This window comes from Castor canadensis, chromosome 3 (assembly GCF_047511655.1).
Source record: "Castor canadensis chromosome 3, mCasCan1.hap1v2, whole genome shotgun sequence".
In the NCBI taxonomy this organism is placed as follows: Eukaryota; Metazoa; Chordata; class Mammalia; order Rodentia; family Castoridae; genus Castor; species Castor canadensis.
Window position 1 is genome coordinate 197,878,483 of NC_133388.1, and position 12,071 is coordinate 197,890,553.

Genomic DNA, 12,071 nt, shown 5'->3' on the forward strand with positions numbered 1-12,071 from the left:
ATAGGGAGACAGCTAGAGTCCAGGTCAGAGGTCACACTTCCTGGAGCAGCTGACACAAAAGAGAGATGGCTGCATGAGACCTGGGTAAGGGGCTTAGGGGACCAGGCAGCCTTCAGGGAAAAGGTAACAAGCCAGGCACAGCTTGTGACTGCAGAGTCAATGAGGGCCTGTCAAAGATACAGGACCTGAGTGGGCTGGACCACTTGCCAGACCTCATGGTCCCCGAGGAGCTGTGGGACTGGGTCCTGGCACACCCTCCCCACATGAACGCAGAGCCAGCTGGACCAGGACTGTGAGCGGTGGACACATGTGCTCAGGGACCAGGCAGGCCCTCTCCCAGAGTGGGGAGCCTGTACTTGTGCTTGCAGCAGAGGGACTGCCCTCGCTCACCCTTCTCACCTGCTAGGACAGCCGTGTGCTAACAGTTGTTCATCCCTTGGGAGGTGCCCAGTAGGCCAACCCTGTTTGAAAAGACAAAGGACCCTCAGCTGCAGCAGCATGGGGCCCAGTTTGGGGACATGGGCCCAGCATCAGCCAGTAGGTTGGGTCCTAGGGCAGCAGCAGCTCCAGCCAGGCTTCCTCCTGCCTCGGGGTCCATCCTTGCCATCCCGACCCCTCCTCCTTTGTCTGCTGTCTCTCCCACGGCTCCCACAGTGCTGAACAAGGATATCACAGCCTGCCGCACGGCCACCATCACAGGCACTCTCAAGCGGCCGTCACTGCCTGAGGAGGAAAAGCTGAAGCTGGCCAAGGGGCCGCCCCCCACATTCAACAGCCTGCCGGCCAATGTGTCCAAACTGCACCTGCACGGCTCACCCCGCTACCCCGGCGGGCCCCTGCCCGACTTCCCCAACCACTCACTGACTCTCAAGAAGGACAAGGCGCCCAAGTCCTCCTTTGTTGGCGATGGGGACATCTTTAAGAAGCTGGACTCAGAGCTGAGCCGGGCCCAGGAGAAGGCTTTGGACACGAGCTACGTGATCCTGCCCACAGCCACAGCCACGTTGCGGCCCAAGCCCAAGGAGGAGCCCAAGTATAGCATCAACATCGACCAGATGCCCCAGACACGCCTCATCCACCTCAGCATGGCGCCGGATGCAGGCTTCCCCACCCGCAGCCCGCCCACCCGCGAGCCACCTGGGGGTGGGCCCCCTGAGGCACCCCCTGCCCAGCCCCCACCCCCTCCACCCCCACCACCCCCTCCACCCCAGCAGCCCCTACCCCCACCACCCACCCTGGAGCCAGCACCCTCCAGCCTGGGGGACACTGGGGAGCCTGCAGCCCACCAGGGACCCAGCTCGGGGGCTGGGACCAAGAATGAGAGTGTTGCCACGTTGTCCGTGAGCTCCCTGGAGGTGAGGGGGGACCAGGGACTGGGCAAATGGACTACTGAGCCAAGCTGCAAAGGACAGTGGGCAGCCACTGGGCACAGTGGGCCTGAGGGGCAGGCCTCCCATTAAGCTAGGCAGCCGTGGTCAGTGTAGCTGGAGAGTCACTGTGCTCGGAGGGCTGGCCTTGGACTCTGGCAGAGTCAGATAAATCCAGCCAGTTCCATGGTTGGCCATCCCAGCAGTGCGCCTCTGCTTAGGTCAGCTTGGAGCTTGAGATGGCGCCAAGCCTCCCTCAGCTGCTAGGACATGAGACTCAGTTTAGGCCAGACACTCAGGGAGCCTGCCCTGCCCCAGGTCAGGTTCCACCACCTGGTTCTCGGCCTTTGGAGGTGCAGCCATGTTCCAAGTTCACTGCTGGGTGGGCTCTGCTATGTGGTCCCAAGTTTGGGTCTTCCTGAGCTGACTGAGGTGAACACCCTTACCTAGCCCTGGTGGTGGCTGCAATACAGTGTGTAGAGGAAGGAGCCACCTCAAGGTGGTAGGCAAGCCCTGGAGCTGGGAGAGGTCATGGGGACCTTGGCTTGCCCTGGAAAGAAGGTGTTATTTGGGAGTCATCACCACCAGTCTGTCATTATCAGCTCTTGCCCTTTGGCCCCAGCAGCCCTCCCCCTGCCTCTAGTCCCCAGCTGGCACCAGTGTCTTCTGGGAACGGGCAGCCTGTACACCCTGGGTACACTCTGAACATGTTCCCTAGTCTGGCCTGGACCTGGAGACAGTGCAGGTCTCCCCTGACCTCCCCCATGCTCAGGCCAAGAGAGGCCTGGCCTTGTGATCCAGGAGGTTTTGGGGGTACCCGGTACCCAATGGCACATACCCTTCTCTCCACAGAGGCGGAAATCGCGGTATGCAGAGCTGGACTTCGAGGTGGGTGCCGGTGTTCTGTCTCCAAGCATGTGGGGTCGTGTATGGTCTGAGCCTCCATGGCCAGGCACCTCAGGCCAGCCCCATAGGCAGGAGCTGGGGAGGGGGGGTGAGGCCCAGACTCTTGAGGCCATGTTCCCTGGAGCCAACCACAAGTGGGGCAGAGGTGGAGAGAGCTGGTGCCCTTCCTGCTCAAGTCACTGCTCCCCCCCGCAGAAAATCATGCACACACGCAAGCGGCACCAGGACATGTTCCAGGACCTGAACCGCAAGCTGCAGCATGCGGCCGAGAAGGACAAGGAGGCGCTGGGCCCAGATAGCAAGGTCTGGAGGGCGGGTGGGCTGCATGGAGCCCCTGGGCAGGTGCCTTCTCCCCACTACCCCAAGCTGTTTCTCCCACATCCTCTTCTCATCCATTCACTTGGTCTTCCCCCAAAGACTGGCTTGGTGGGGCCCAGGGTGGGCCCTGGAGGGGCAGGTACAGGTGTGGTGAGAGCCAGGATGGGTGGGCTGTGAGCAGGCAGGCTCCACGATGCCCTTCACCACAGCCAGCGAGCCTGACCCAACCATGCGTCCCTCAGTGTGAGTCCCGCCCTGAGGCCTTCCTCCTTCTCTCCTCTCCCCTGTGTGCATCGCTCCCTCCTGCTTGTGCCCTGCCTGCACTACTGGCCTTGAGCAGCCAGAAAAGCAGCAGACGCCCAACAAGCGGGCCTGGGAGAGCCTCCGGAAACCCCACGGGACACCTGCCTGGGTGAAGAAGGAGCTGGAGCCACTGCCCCCCTCCCCGCTGGAGCTGCGGAGTGTGGAGTGGGAGAAGGCCGGCGCCACGATCCCACTAGTGGGCCAGGACATCATCGACCTCCAGACTGAGGTCTGAGCGGGCGGGCGGTGGCCTCGCACCGGGCCAGGAGGAGGGATGCTGCTCTGCCCGCTCCGGCTGCAGGACGGGCAAGACATGCTCGTGGTGGCGGGCCAGGCCTGCGCCCCAGCCTCAGAGCGCTCGGAGGCGGCCAGGCAGAGGGCCCGCGGTGCTGGGACCAGAGCCAGATGCAGGACAGGAGGTGGCACGGCACGGCCAGCACAGGGCTCCAGAGGCCAGAAGGTGCCTCAGACTCTGCCTTCCTTGGGGAAGCCCCAGCGGGCAGGCGGGCAGGTAGGCGGCTGTGGACATGGACAGGCCTGGTGTGGCCAGCGTCCCCAGGTTCCCCGCCTCAGCCACCACTGCAGAGGACTGCCTGCAGCCCGCCAGCCTGGCTCCGTTTTTTAGACACCCCCATCCCTCGGGAAGCAGCCAGACCCCCACTTCCTTCCAGGGCCCTGGGCCCCTTCCAGACCCAGGTGGAGAGCACAGCCCTGACTCCAGGCCCCAGGGGCAGGGACTAAGCCCACTCCGGGAAGAAGCAGGGTGGGGAATCTATTTTTTCTCTCCTTTTCTTTTCTTCAATAAAAAGAACGAAAAACCCAGCTCTTTCTGTGTGTGGCCTTCTTCCCTGCAACACCCCAGCCCCACCTCAATGGCTGGGAAGCAGCTCCTGCCCCAGGCCTGGACATCTGGGTCTTGGATTCCCAGCCAGCGGTCTTGGTGTCCCATCCCGTCTGGTGCCCCTGCCTTCCACCTCAGCCTCAGCAGCTGGGCTACATGAGGCTCTCGGGACCCTCAGCTAGAACATCTGACCTCCTTTTTCAAAGCAATCTGAAATGATGAGAGGAAATTCAGGGAAGATAACAGAGAAGGAGCTTGGACCTTGGTCAGCACCAAGGTCCAGCTACCTTCCTCCTGCAAACTCCCCTGCAGTCCTGAGGCAGGACCCAGCCCACAGCCCTGGCTTCCATTGTCTATCACCTGGTGTCCCATCCCCAGGCCATGGTCCAGTCCATGGGGTGAGTTTGGGAGGCAGACGTGAACATGTCAAAGCCACCACCAGGCCCAGTGGGAGCCCCCCTTCCCTGCCTGCCCATCCTGCCATCCCAGCTCTGAGCTTTTTCCTGCTTCTCTCAAAGTGTCCAGCAGAGGGCAGTATGAGCCCCTCAAAGAGCCTGGTTGGGAGAGCTGTGAGACTAGGGCCTAGGAGGCTGGGGAGGCCATGGGGCGGGGAGCATTATAAAATTATCCCGCCTGTTTCTGCACCCTGAGGAACCCAAGAACTGCAGACCCCACTGGGCCCCTTGTCAATTCCCACAAACCGCAACTTGAACTGGACCCTGGATGCAGAGGCCACCCTGAGGAGAGAGAGGGTACAGGGTGGACTATTTGGTGTCCCCAGCACCTACCCATGTCATCCAAAACAAAAACAATGCCAAGCTAGAAGACAGGTGCAGCCTGACATAAGGTCCCCTTGGCAGAGTGGTCTGTACCTCATCCCTCCCTGCTGGGGGCTCCATGTTTGCAAATCTCACTGGATGGACATATCTGTTACCTGCTTGAGTGTCCTTGTCAGCGGGTGGGGGGATGGGATGGAAAAGGTGCTTGCCGTGTGCAGTGACCTCACAGAGTGCAGACAATCTTGTATAACCACGTGTGCCCCCCACATGGCAAATGGAGGAGAGGGAAGGAGGGCAGTGCGTCCACAGCAGCCCGGAGGAGGCCATCGTGAGCCCAGCATCATCCCTGAGACATACTACACCAGAAGAAAACGCTCCAAAATCCCAGAACATTTGGGTGAGATTGGGCAGGAAAACATGACCCAAACGGCATGCCCAGCTGGTGTGAGACTCGTGTGTATGTACGTGCTTTGTGGCAGGGAGGTTCACGTGTCTCGTCACGGGCCCTATAGAATATTAAATGGAATGTCACAGTCCTCTTACGCCCTTTTTGAACCCACAGAGGCCCTGCATTCCAGTCCCATCTGGCTGAGGGCTTGTGATGAGCTGTTGTGGCCTATGGTCCCCTCCCCACCCTGCTGTTAAGGAAGGAAGCTGGGGGTTTCCCCGGGGCAGGGAGAAAGGGCCGAACTCTCGGCCCCACCTGGTGCAGGCAGCACAGGGAAGTGCCAGGGCTGGGCTCTGACCAGGCTTACCACTGTCCTCGTGAAATGACACGTGCTCTTGGCTGGCTCCCTGACTTCCCCTGTCTCTGCTCACTCCGTGTAACAGGAGACCCTGCAAAAAAATAAAAACCAAAAACCAAAAAGCAGCAAGAAGTTCCCAGGCCAGGCACTTCTGTGTGCCGGAGGATTCAGAACAGCTGAACCATTAGGGTCAGGACTCAGCTGAGTCACAACAGTCAAGATGCCCTCTGGGTCCAAAGTCTGGTTTCTCCTCCCCTGCTGTCCTCCTTCCCTTTCCTCCCAGAGGGCTGTGTTTGTGCCAGGAAAGGCCCCATCCCATGTCCTGCCTCAGCCCTGGTGCTCACGGCTACACCATGGCCTCCTCCTGTGGTGACTCCTCATAGAAATTGCTGTCCATTTCCTGCCTGAGTGCAGGAAGTCAGTCAAGTAAGGCCCTACTGGACCCATCAACACTCTGGACCCTGCTCTGGTAGTCCCAGGCACACTCTGTGAAGAGCCCAGTGCTGGGGAGGGCCTTGGCCCAGGGGCCCCAAGATGCTCCAAGCAGAGACGGGGCCTCTACTGGATCCCACTGTCTTTCACCCTGCTGCTCAGAATGGTGAGCTCCCAATGCTGGGCAAGCAGGGGTCATGGTCTTATCTATAGTGAGGATACCAGACTCAGGGTGGCCATGTCAGGCTGCTGGTGTCCCACAGGGCTCCGAGGGGCTGCACTTGGAGCCTAGCCTCTCCTGGCACCAGTCCTGGGCCCTTCCCCAGTGGGTACCAGTGGGGACTCCATCTGCTCCTCCTCCCACCAGAAGCCACTCCTTTCCTACAGAGCCCGGAGATGGTCATGTCTCTAGAAAGTTCTTCCTAGACCCTTCTTGCGTCCCCTTGCTCATCTTAGCCTCCCTGACCCTGAGGTTGCCATCCTCTTCAGCAACCAGTGACCAGCCGAGACCACTTCTGCCTGCACCACCCTGTGCTAAAGAGAGGAGCAGGGCTGAGGGTCGTGGTGGTCACCGTGATGGGCAGGAACATTGTGGGGGCCACAGGTGGTCGTGATAGTTTTGCAGCTGGAGACTTAGCTGGTGATGACGGTGTGATGGTCACGCAGGTGGTGCTGATGGCAGTGACTGAGACTTTGGGGATGGCGATTCCCAAGACAACAACTACCATGATCTCTGTCTTCTGGGAGCAGAAAGGAGGATCTCGCATCTCAGTCCGTCCATGGTGCCTACGGCTTGGGGGGAATCTGGAGGCTGGAAGGAGGGGCACTAAGGACAATGACTAGTCTCTGAGTCAGCTGGGGTGGAGCCAACAGGAGTGGCAGCTGCCAGGTACCGAGCTTCTCATCCGCACCCACACTCCCAGGAGCCAGAAGAGGCTCCTCCCGGCCTGGTTCCATCTGCTCATCCCCTCAGGGTTTGGGGGGACACTAAGAGGTCCCCCAGCCCCTTCCCCAAGTGGGCTTTCTTCTAGGCAGGCTAGAGAGGCCCATCCACCTCTCTCACCTCTCTTGCCAGACCCCAGTCCAGCAAACAGACTTGCCATCAGGAAGTCCTTCCTCACATCTAGCCTACAAGCCCTGTGCTCCAGTGTAACACCCTCAGTGGGTTCCATTCTTCAGTCATCCCCTTCCCTTCCCTTCCCGCTAACCGGCCACCCCCACACCCCACTGTCTGTGCTGCTCATAGCGTCCAGGGGGCCACCACATGTTCTCAAGTCCTCCTGGTTTCATTCAGGGTGAAGGTGAGTCCCGGGGTTAGGCCTATCACCTCCGCAGGTCCGATTTCCCACAGGACTTGCCTCCAGAGAGGAGCGAACACGCATGTGATTCCCACTCCAGGACTTGTTCCAGAGCCTTCCACTAGCCAGGAATGCTTAGCCCACTGCCATCTTCCTGTGAAGCAGTGGCAACATGGGTGAGTGTGAGGCCTGGAGGGCTCCCCGTGGCTTCCTGAATGTCCTTGAAGTGTCAGGGCAGCTGTGGCTCACCCGGGAAGCCCAGACATTTCCACCCTTCCCCCTGCAAAGGCCATTCCAGGCCCTAGAGGTATGAGTCAGGCACTCCTCCTCTGACAGATTCAAATCCCTGGCCCTGGCTGTCCCCTGCCCCCAGGCTCCTGCATATGTCTTGGCTCCTGGGGAGGACACTGAGGATGGGCCTAGAGGGGCCCCACCCACTGGGACATCCTGTGTCCCCAGGTGGGTTTGCTCAGACCTACTCATGAGAGGTCTAAAGGGAGGGGAGACCCCAGCCCAGCGTGCAGGGCAGGGAAGTCCCAACAAGCGTGGCCTCTGCTCCCCTCACTAGGCTGTCCACAGGCAGGAGGCCAGGCCCACTCTTACTCTGCCTCAGACTGCCCCCTCTGGGCCTCAGTTTCCCCACTGCCCATGCTGACAAAGGGGAGCAGGACTGGGTGTTTCCTGGAGACCTTCCCTGACCCACAGTCTGTGACTAGGAGCTTCTCAAGGAGACTGGAAGCTTCGGGCTCCCCTTTGGCAGGCCCTAAAATTAACTGGGAGGGAGAACGTCTCTGAACAGCTTGTGAATGTGCCAGTCACCCGCCCCACGCGCAGCGGAAACGCCTCCAAATAAGGCCTTGGCAGAGCGGAACCGGCACACGAGCCCGTCACCACTCACGTCAGCACCCAAGCATCTCCCCCAGAGAACCGCTGCATGGTGGGGGCCTGGGAAGCCTAGCTTGCTCCAGGTGCCCAGAGCCTACCGGGCATCAGTAGCTCTCTTCACTTGGGGTCCTGGAATTTATAATTATGGAACCTTAGAATCTACTAGCCTGAACATTTGAAGTCAATGTATGGAATCTTAGAACAACCAATCACTTCTGCCCCAAATCTCAGAGGACACTGACCCCAAACAAACGGCCACAGAGAGGACAGGCTGGTATCCCTGCAGCCACCCATGGCCTCACAAGAGAAATGACCCAGGGGATGGGGAGGCAGCATGGCGCCAGCTGCCGAGGCGGAGGTGTTGCTGGGCTCAATATGGCTCCAGGGAACACCATATGGACCCCACCCGGGAGGGAAGGCAGGAAGGCAGGAGGCAGCACCCCCATCAGCAGCCTCCTGTGCTCTCTCCCAGGAACTCCTGGGAGGAAGAGGGGGACTGCAATCCAGGGTTCCAGGATGGTTTAGGAGCTGGTGACCTCAGTTGCTCATCCCTTGCTCGGCTAGCAGTGGGCAGGGCTGGGGTGCTGCTCCCCAATCACCCGTGCCTACCTACACTTCACCTCGCCCATATCCTTCCTGTTGTCTTCCAGCCCCTGTTGAGGCTAAGGGACCCCCCAACCGTCAGTGGATGCCACCCCAGTATCTCCAAAGCGTAGTGCTTAACCCCCCTGATGCATGAGGGGGTCCTGCAGGTCAGGACAGGAGGCAGAGGGATGGTGGCACAGATAGGTCCTGGGGAGGGGAGAGCCTGGTGACGGCACCTTGAGAATAGGGCAGTGGGGACAAGGCAGGGATGTGAACCCCACCCCATCCTGCAGGAAGGACCAGGCTGAGCCTGAAGGTGGGGGTCCAGGGTTGGCCAACATCTGGGAGGGGCCAGCCTTGGAGGCTACTGGTGGCAGGTGTGGCCGCTGAGCAGGGGATGGGAGAGGTGTCAAGTGGAGGTTCCTTCTCTTCCCAGAGGCCTGGGGGTGAGATTTTGCTTTGGCGGGAGCTGCCACCTGCTAAGCCAGAGGGAGATGCCTTCCTCAGGCTCCGTCCCTGGGTCGTGGGGATGGAGCAGAATTCCAGTCTCCAGAGAGGGCTTCTGGCTCAATCCAGGTTACCAATAGGTCACCAGGAGAGGGTGTGGGCAAGGTCACATGACTGAAGCCTGGACCACTGCTTGGCTAATCCTAGACACATCTCCAATCCCTGCCCCCACCCTCAGACCCTCCTCCCTCGTCCAGTCTGCCCATATTCAACTGCCAGAAACACCAGCCCCAGACTTTGCCAACACCTCTCTCCTCCTGGCCTGATCTGGTCCATCATTGGCTTGGGGTCTCTCCTAAGTCATTGTGCACCTGGTATTAAGCTTTGGCAGAGAGGCTGGGTCCCCTCGGGACAGAGGCCACCCCTGAAGCCCAGAAGACACAAGTGTGCTCAGAGGAGGCCCTCGCCAGGGTCTGACAGTGGGATGGGCTGAGAGGAGCCCTGGGGTAGAACCCTCCAGTCCTTGTCACCTGTCTCCAGTTGTATGCTAGGACATGCCAGGAACAGGCAGCCATTGGAGGGAGACAGCAGAGGACCAAGTGAGCATGCCTGGAGGGGTGAGGGAGCCTGAGTCCAGGCAGAGAAGGACAAGCCACACCCTGAGGCAGCAGCTGCTCAGTGCCATGGCATCAGGGTCCCCAGAGCCCCCAAGCTCCTCGCAGCGCCTCTTGTGGATGTGCCAGGCTTTGTTTTTTTTTTTTTTTTGTGGTACTGGGGATTGAACTCAGGGCCTCGTGCATGCAAGGCAAACACTAAACCACTAAGCTATATCCCCAGCCCTGTGCCAGGCTTTGTAAGGGTGATGGTGGTGGTGGTGCGAGAGCTCTAGCAGAGGCTCTTGCCTCTGAGAGGTCTTGCCTGGGCCTCACTGAGGACCGGGACTGCTGTGTCCTTCCCCTGGCTCTGAGGAAGAGACCAGGGACTGTGGTGGCAGGTATTTGTACCACCTCCAGGACCCCTGTGGGGTATGCGCTATTATTGTCCTCTTTTACAGAAAGGAAACTGAGGCACAGCGAGGGTAGTGGTGAGAGCTCAGCCAGTGGTGGTGGGAATCCCGGCACCAGGCTGCAGCACTGCACCCTCACACCCCGATCCCGCACGGTGTCTGTCCCTGAAGCGTGTGTAATGACAGCAAAGCAATGCAGTAACGTCAGGGAAAGAGGCTCTATTTCCATTTCCAGACTAAAACCAAAGCAAGATCCCACACCGACCTATCAACCATCGGGACCTGGCTGTTCACATGCCTGAGCCGGCACGGCCCGCATCTTCAGACCCACTCTCCCCAAGCTGCACACAGCTCCAGCTGAGGCATCTTCAGCCTGGTTCTCCCCATGCCCCCTGGACTGCTGCAGGGATGTGCTGTGCTTACTGCTCAGTCCAGTGCTGCATTGCGTCCTGCCCACAGCCCCAGTGCCCTGCAGGGCCCTTTGCAAAAGGGTTCCCCCCTCCCCAGACTCCTTAACATCTCCCTTACCTAAATGCCCCTCACCAGCTACAATTTGCAGAGCTTTGCAGGCTTTCTCTTTCTTCTGGAGTCAATTTCAGCTAAGGTTATATTGAAATTCATTGCTCATAATCTCTCAATGCATTCAAATTTCTGCTGTCTGTAGTCGGGTCCTTTGTCATTTCTAACACTTGAATTGTGCCTTCTCCCAGCTCTTGTTCAACTTGCTTCTTTAAGTGGTTGTTGTAAAGAACAGTTTTGCCTTTGTGAATTATTACATCATTTTATACTAGCCTTTCTCCTTATCTAATCTAAGCACTTTTGGCCATCAATAAACTGTTACAGTAGCTCCACCCTGCAAGTTTCCATATGTATTATTTTTATTGTCATTCAGTTGTAATTTTTAAAAATTTCCATTATGGGAACCACCTTGGGTATGTAAGTTATTTTTCCTATGTATTAAAGGTGTGTTGCTATGTAGCCCAGGCTTCCTGGAACTCACAATCCTCCTGCCTCCATCTCCCAAGTAATATGAGTTCTGGGATTATAGGCATGCACCACAAAGCCCAGTTTGAAATTTCTAATTTAATGACAATGCTCTCATGGAATGTAGTCTATGTGACAATTACTTTGTTGCATAAGAAATGACCATTTTAATAAATATTCCATATGCATTTTCTAATTGTTGAGGACAGAGTCATTTATGTGTTCGTTAAACCAGGAGTGTCAATTTCATTGCCCAAATCTTCTATGTCATTATGAAATTTGGTCTTATCTCTGCTTTTTGGCATATAGCTCCTAAGACTCTTGAAGTCTCAGGAGTGATGACCGTCTTTTGTGAGCTAATGCGAGGACTGCTGGCTGCGGGCTCCTAGCAGCTTCAGGATGGGGTCGGTCACAGGAATGACCAAGGTAGGATTACAGGGTAGGGACTTCCCAGGGAGAGAAGAAGCGCTGAAGGTTGAGGTGATCACCAATGGCCAAGGACTTGCTCAATCACGCCCACATAAGTAGGCTTCTATAAACCCCAAAAGGACAGGGTTTGGGGAGCCTCTGGGTGGCTGAACTGTGGTGGCTCTGGAGGGTGACACACCCAGGGAGGGCGTGGGTTCTCCATGCCTCCCACATGCCTCACTCTCCCTCTGTCTCTCCATCTTTAGCCTTTGTGACATTCCTTATAATAAACGGGCAAGCATAACTAAAGTCTTTCCTGAGTCCTGCTAGCTGCTCTGCCGGATTAACCAAATCTAAAGAGTGAGCCCCAGCCTACAGCCAGCCGGCCAGAAGTCCGAGTGCTTTCTAGTGGCATCTGAAGGGGGCAGCCTTGTAGGATGGAGCCCTCATTGCCTTGTCCAGGCAGCTGGTGTGGAATGGAAAGCAAGGGGAGGACGCCCACCAGGTGTCGGCTGCTGGGCTGCTTGGTGCGGGGACAGCCCACGTCTGGTGACGGAAAGCAACTGGAGACAGGGACTTCTTCCCTTTGGTTTTTTCCCATCTCTTCAGTTATGGTGCATCTGCTTAGCCAGTCAAAAACTGGAAAAGACCATTTGAAATTTTCCACTCTGATAGTGGAAAATTCTTTGTAATCCCATCAGATGTGGCTCTGTATCCTTTGAGAAATTCAAGTTCAGATTTGCCCTGGATCCCTTCAAAGCAGCCA

At 57.9% G+C, this 12,071-nt stretch overlaps 1 protein-coding gene across 5 annotated transcripts in view; it reads left to right on the top strand.

Annotated features, from left to right (window-relative positions):
* Positions 1-3,716, top strand: part of Adgrb1 (adhesion G protein-coupled receptor B1) — a 75,975-nt gene extending 72,259 nt beyond the window's left edge. For all 5 annotated transcript variants that reach the window (XM_074069314.1, XM_074069315.1, XM_074069316.1 and 2 more), the window contains 4 exons: positions 655-1,355; positions 2,220-2,255; positions 2,469-2,576; positions 2,932-3,716. In XM_074069314.1, the coding sequence (XP_073925415.1) occupies positions 655-1,355; positions 2,220-2,255; positions 2,469-2,576; positions 2,932-3,129 (1,043 nt within the window). In that variant the 3' untranslated portion in view covers positions 3,130-3,716. The remainder of the gene's footprint in view (positions 1-654; positions 1,356-2,219; positions 2,256-2,468; positions 2,577-2,931) is intronic.
* Positions 3,717-12,071: the final 8,355 nt, after the last annotated feature.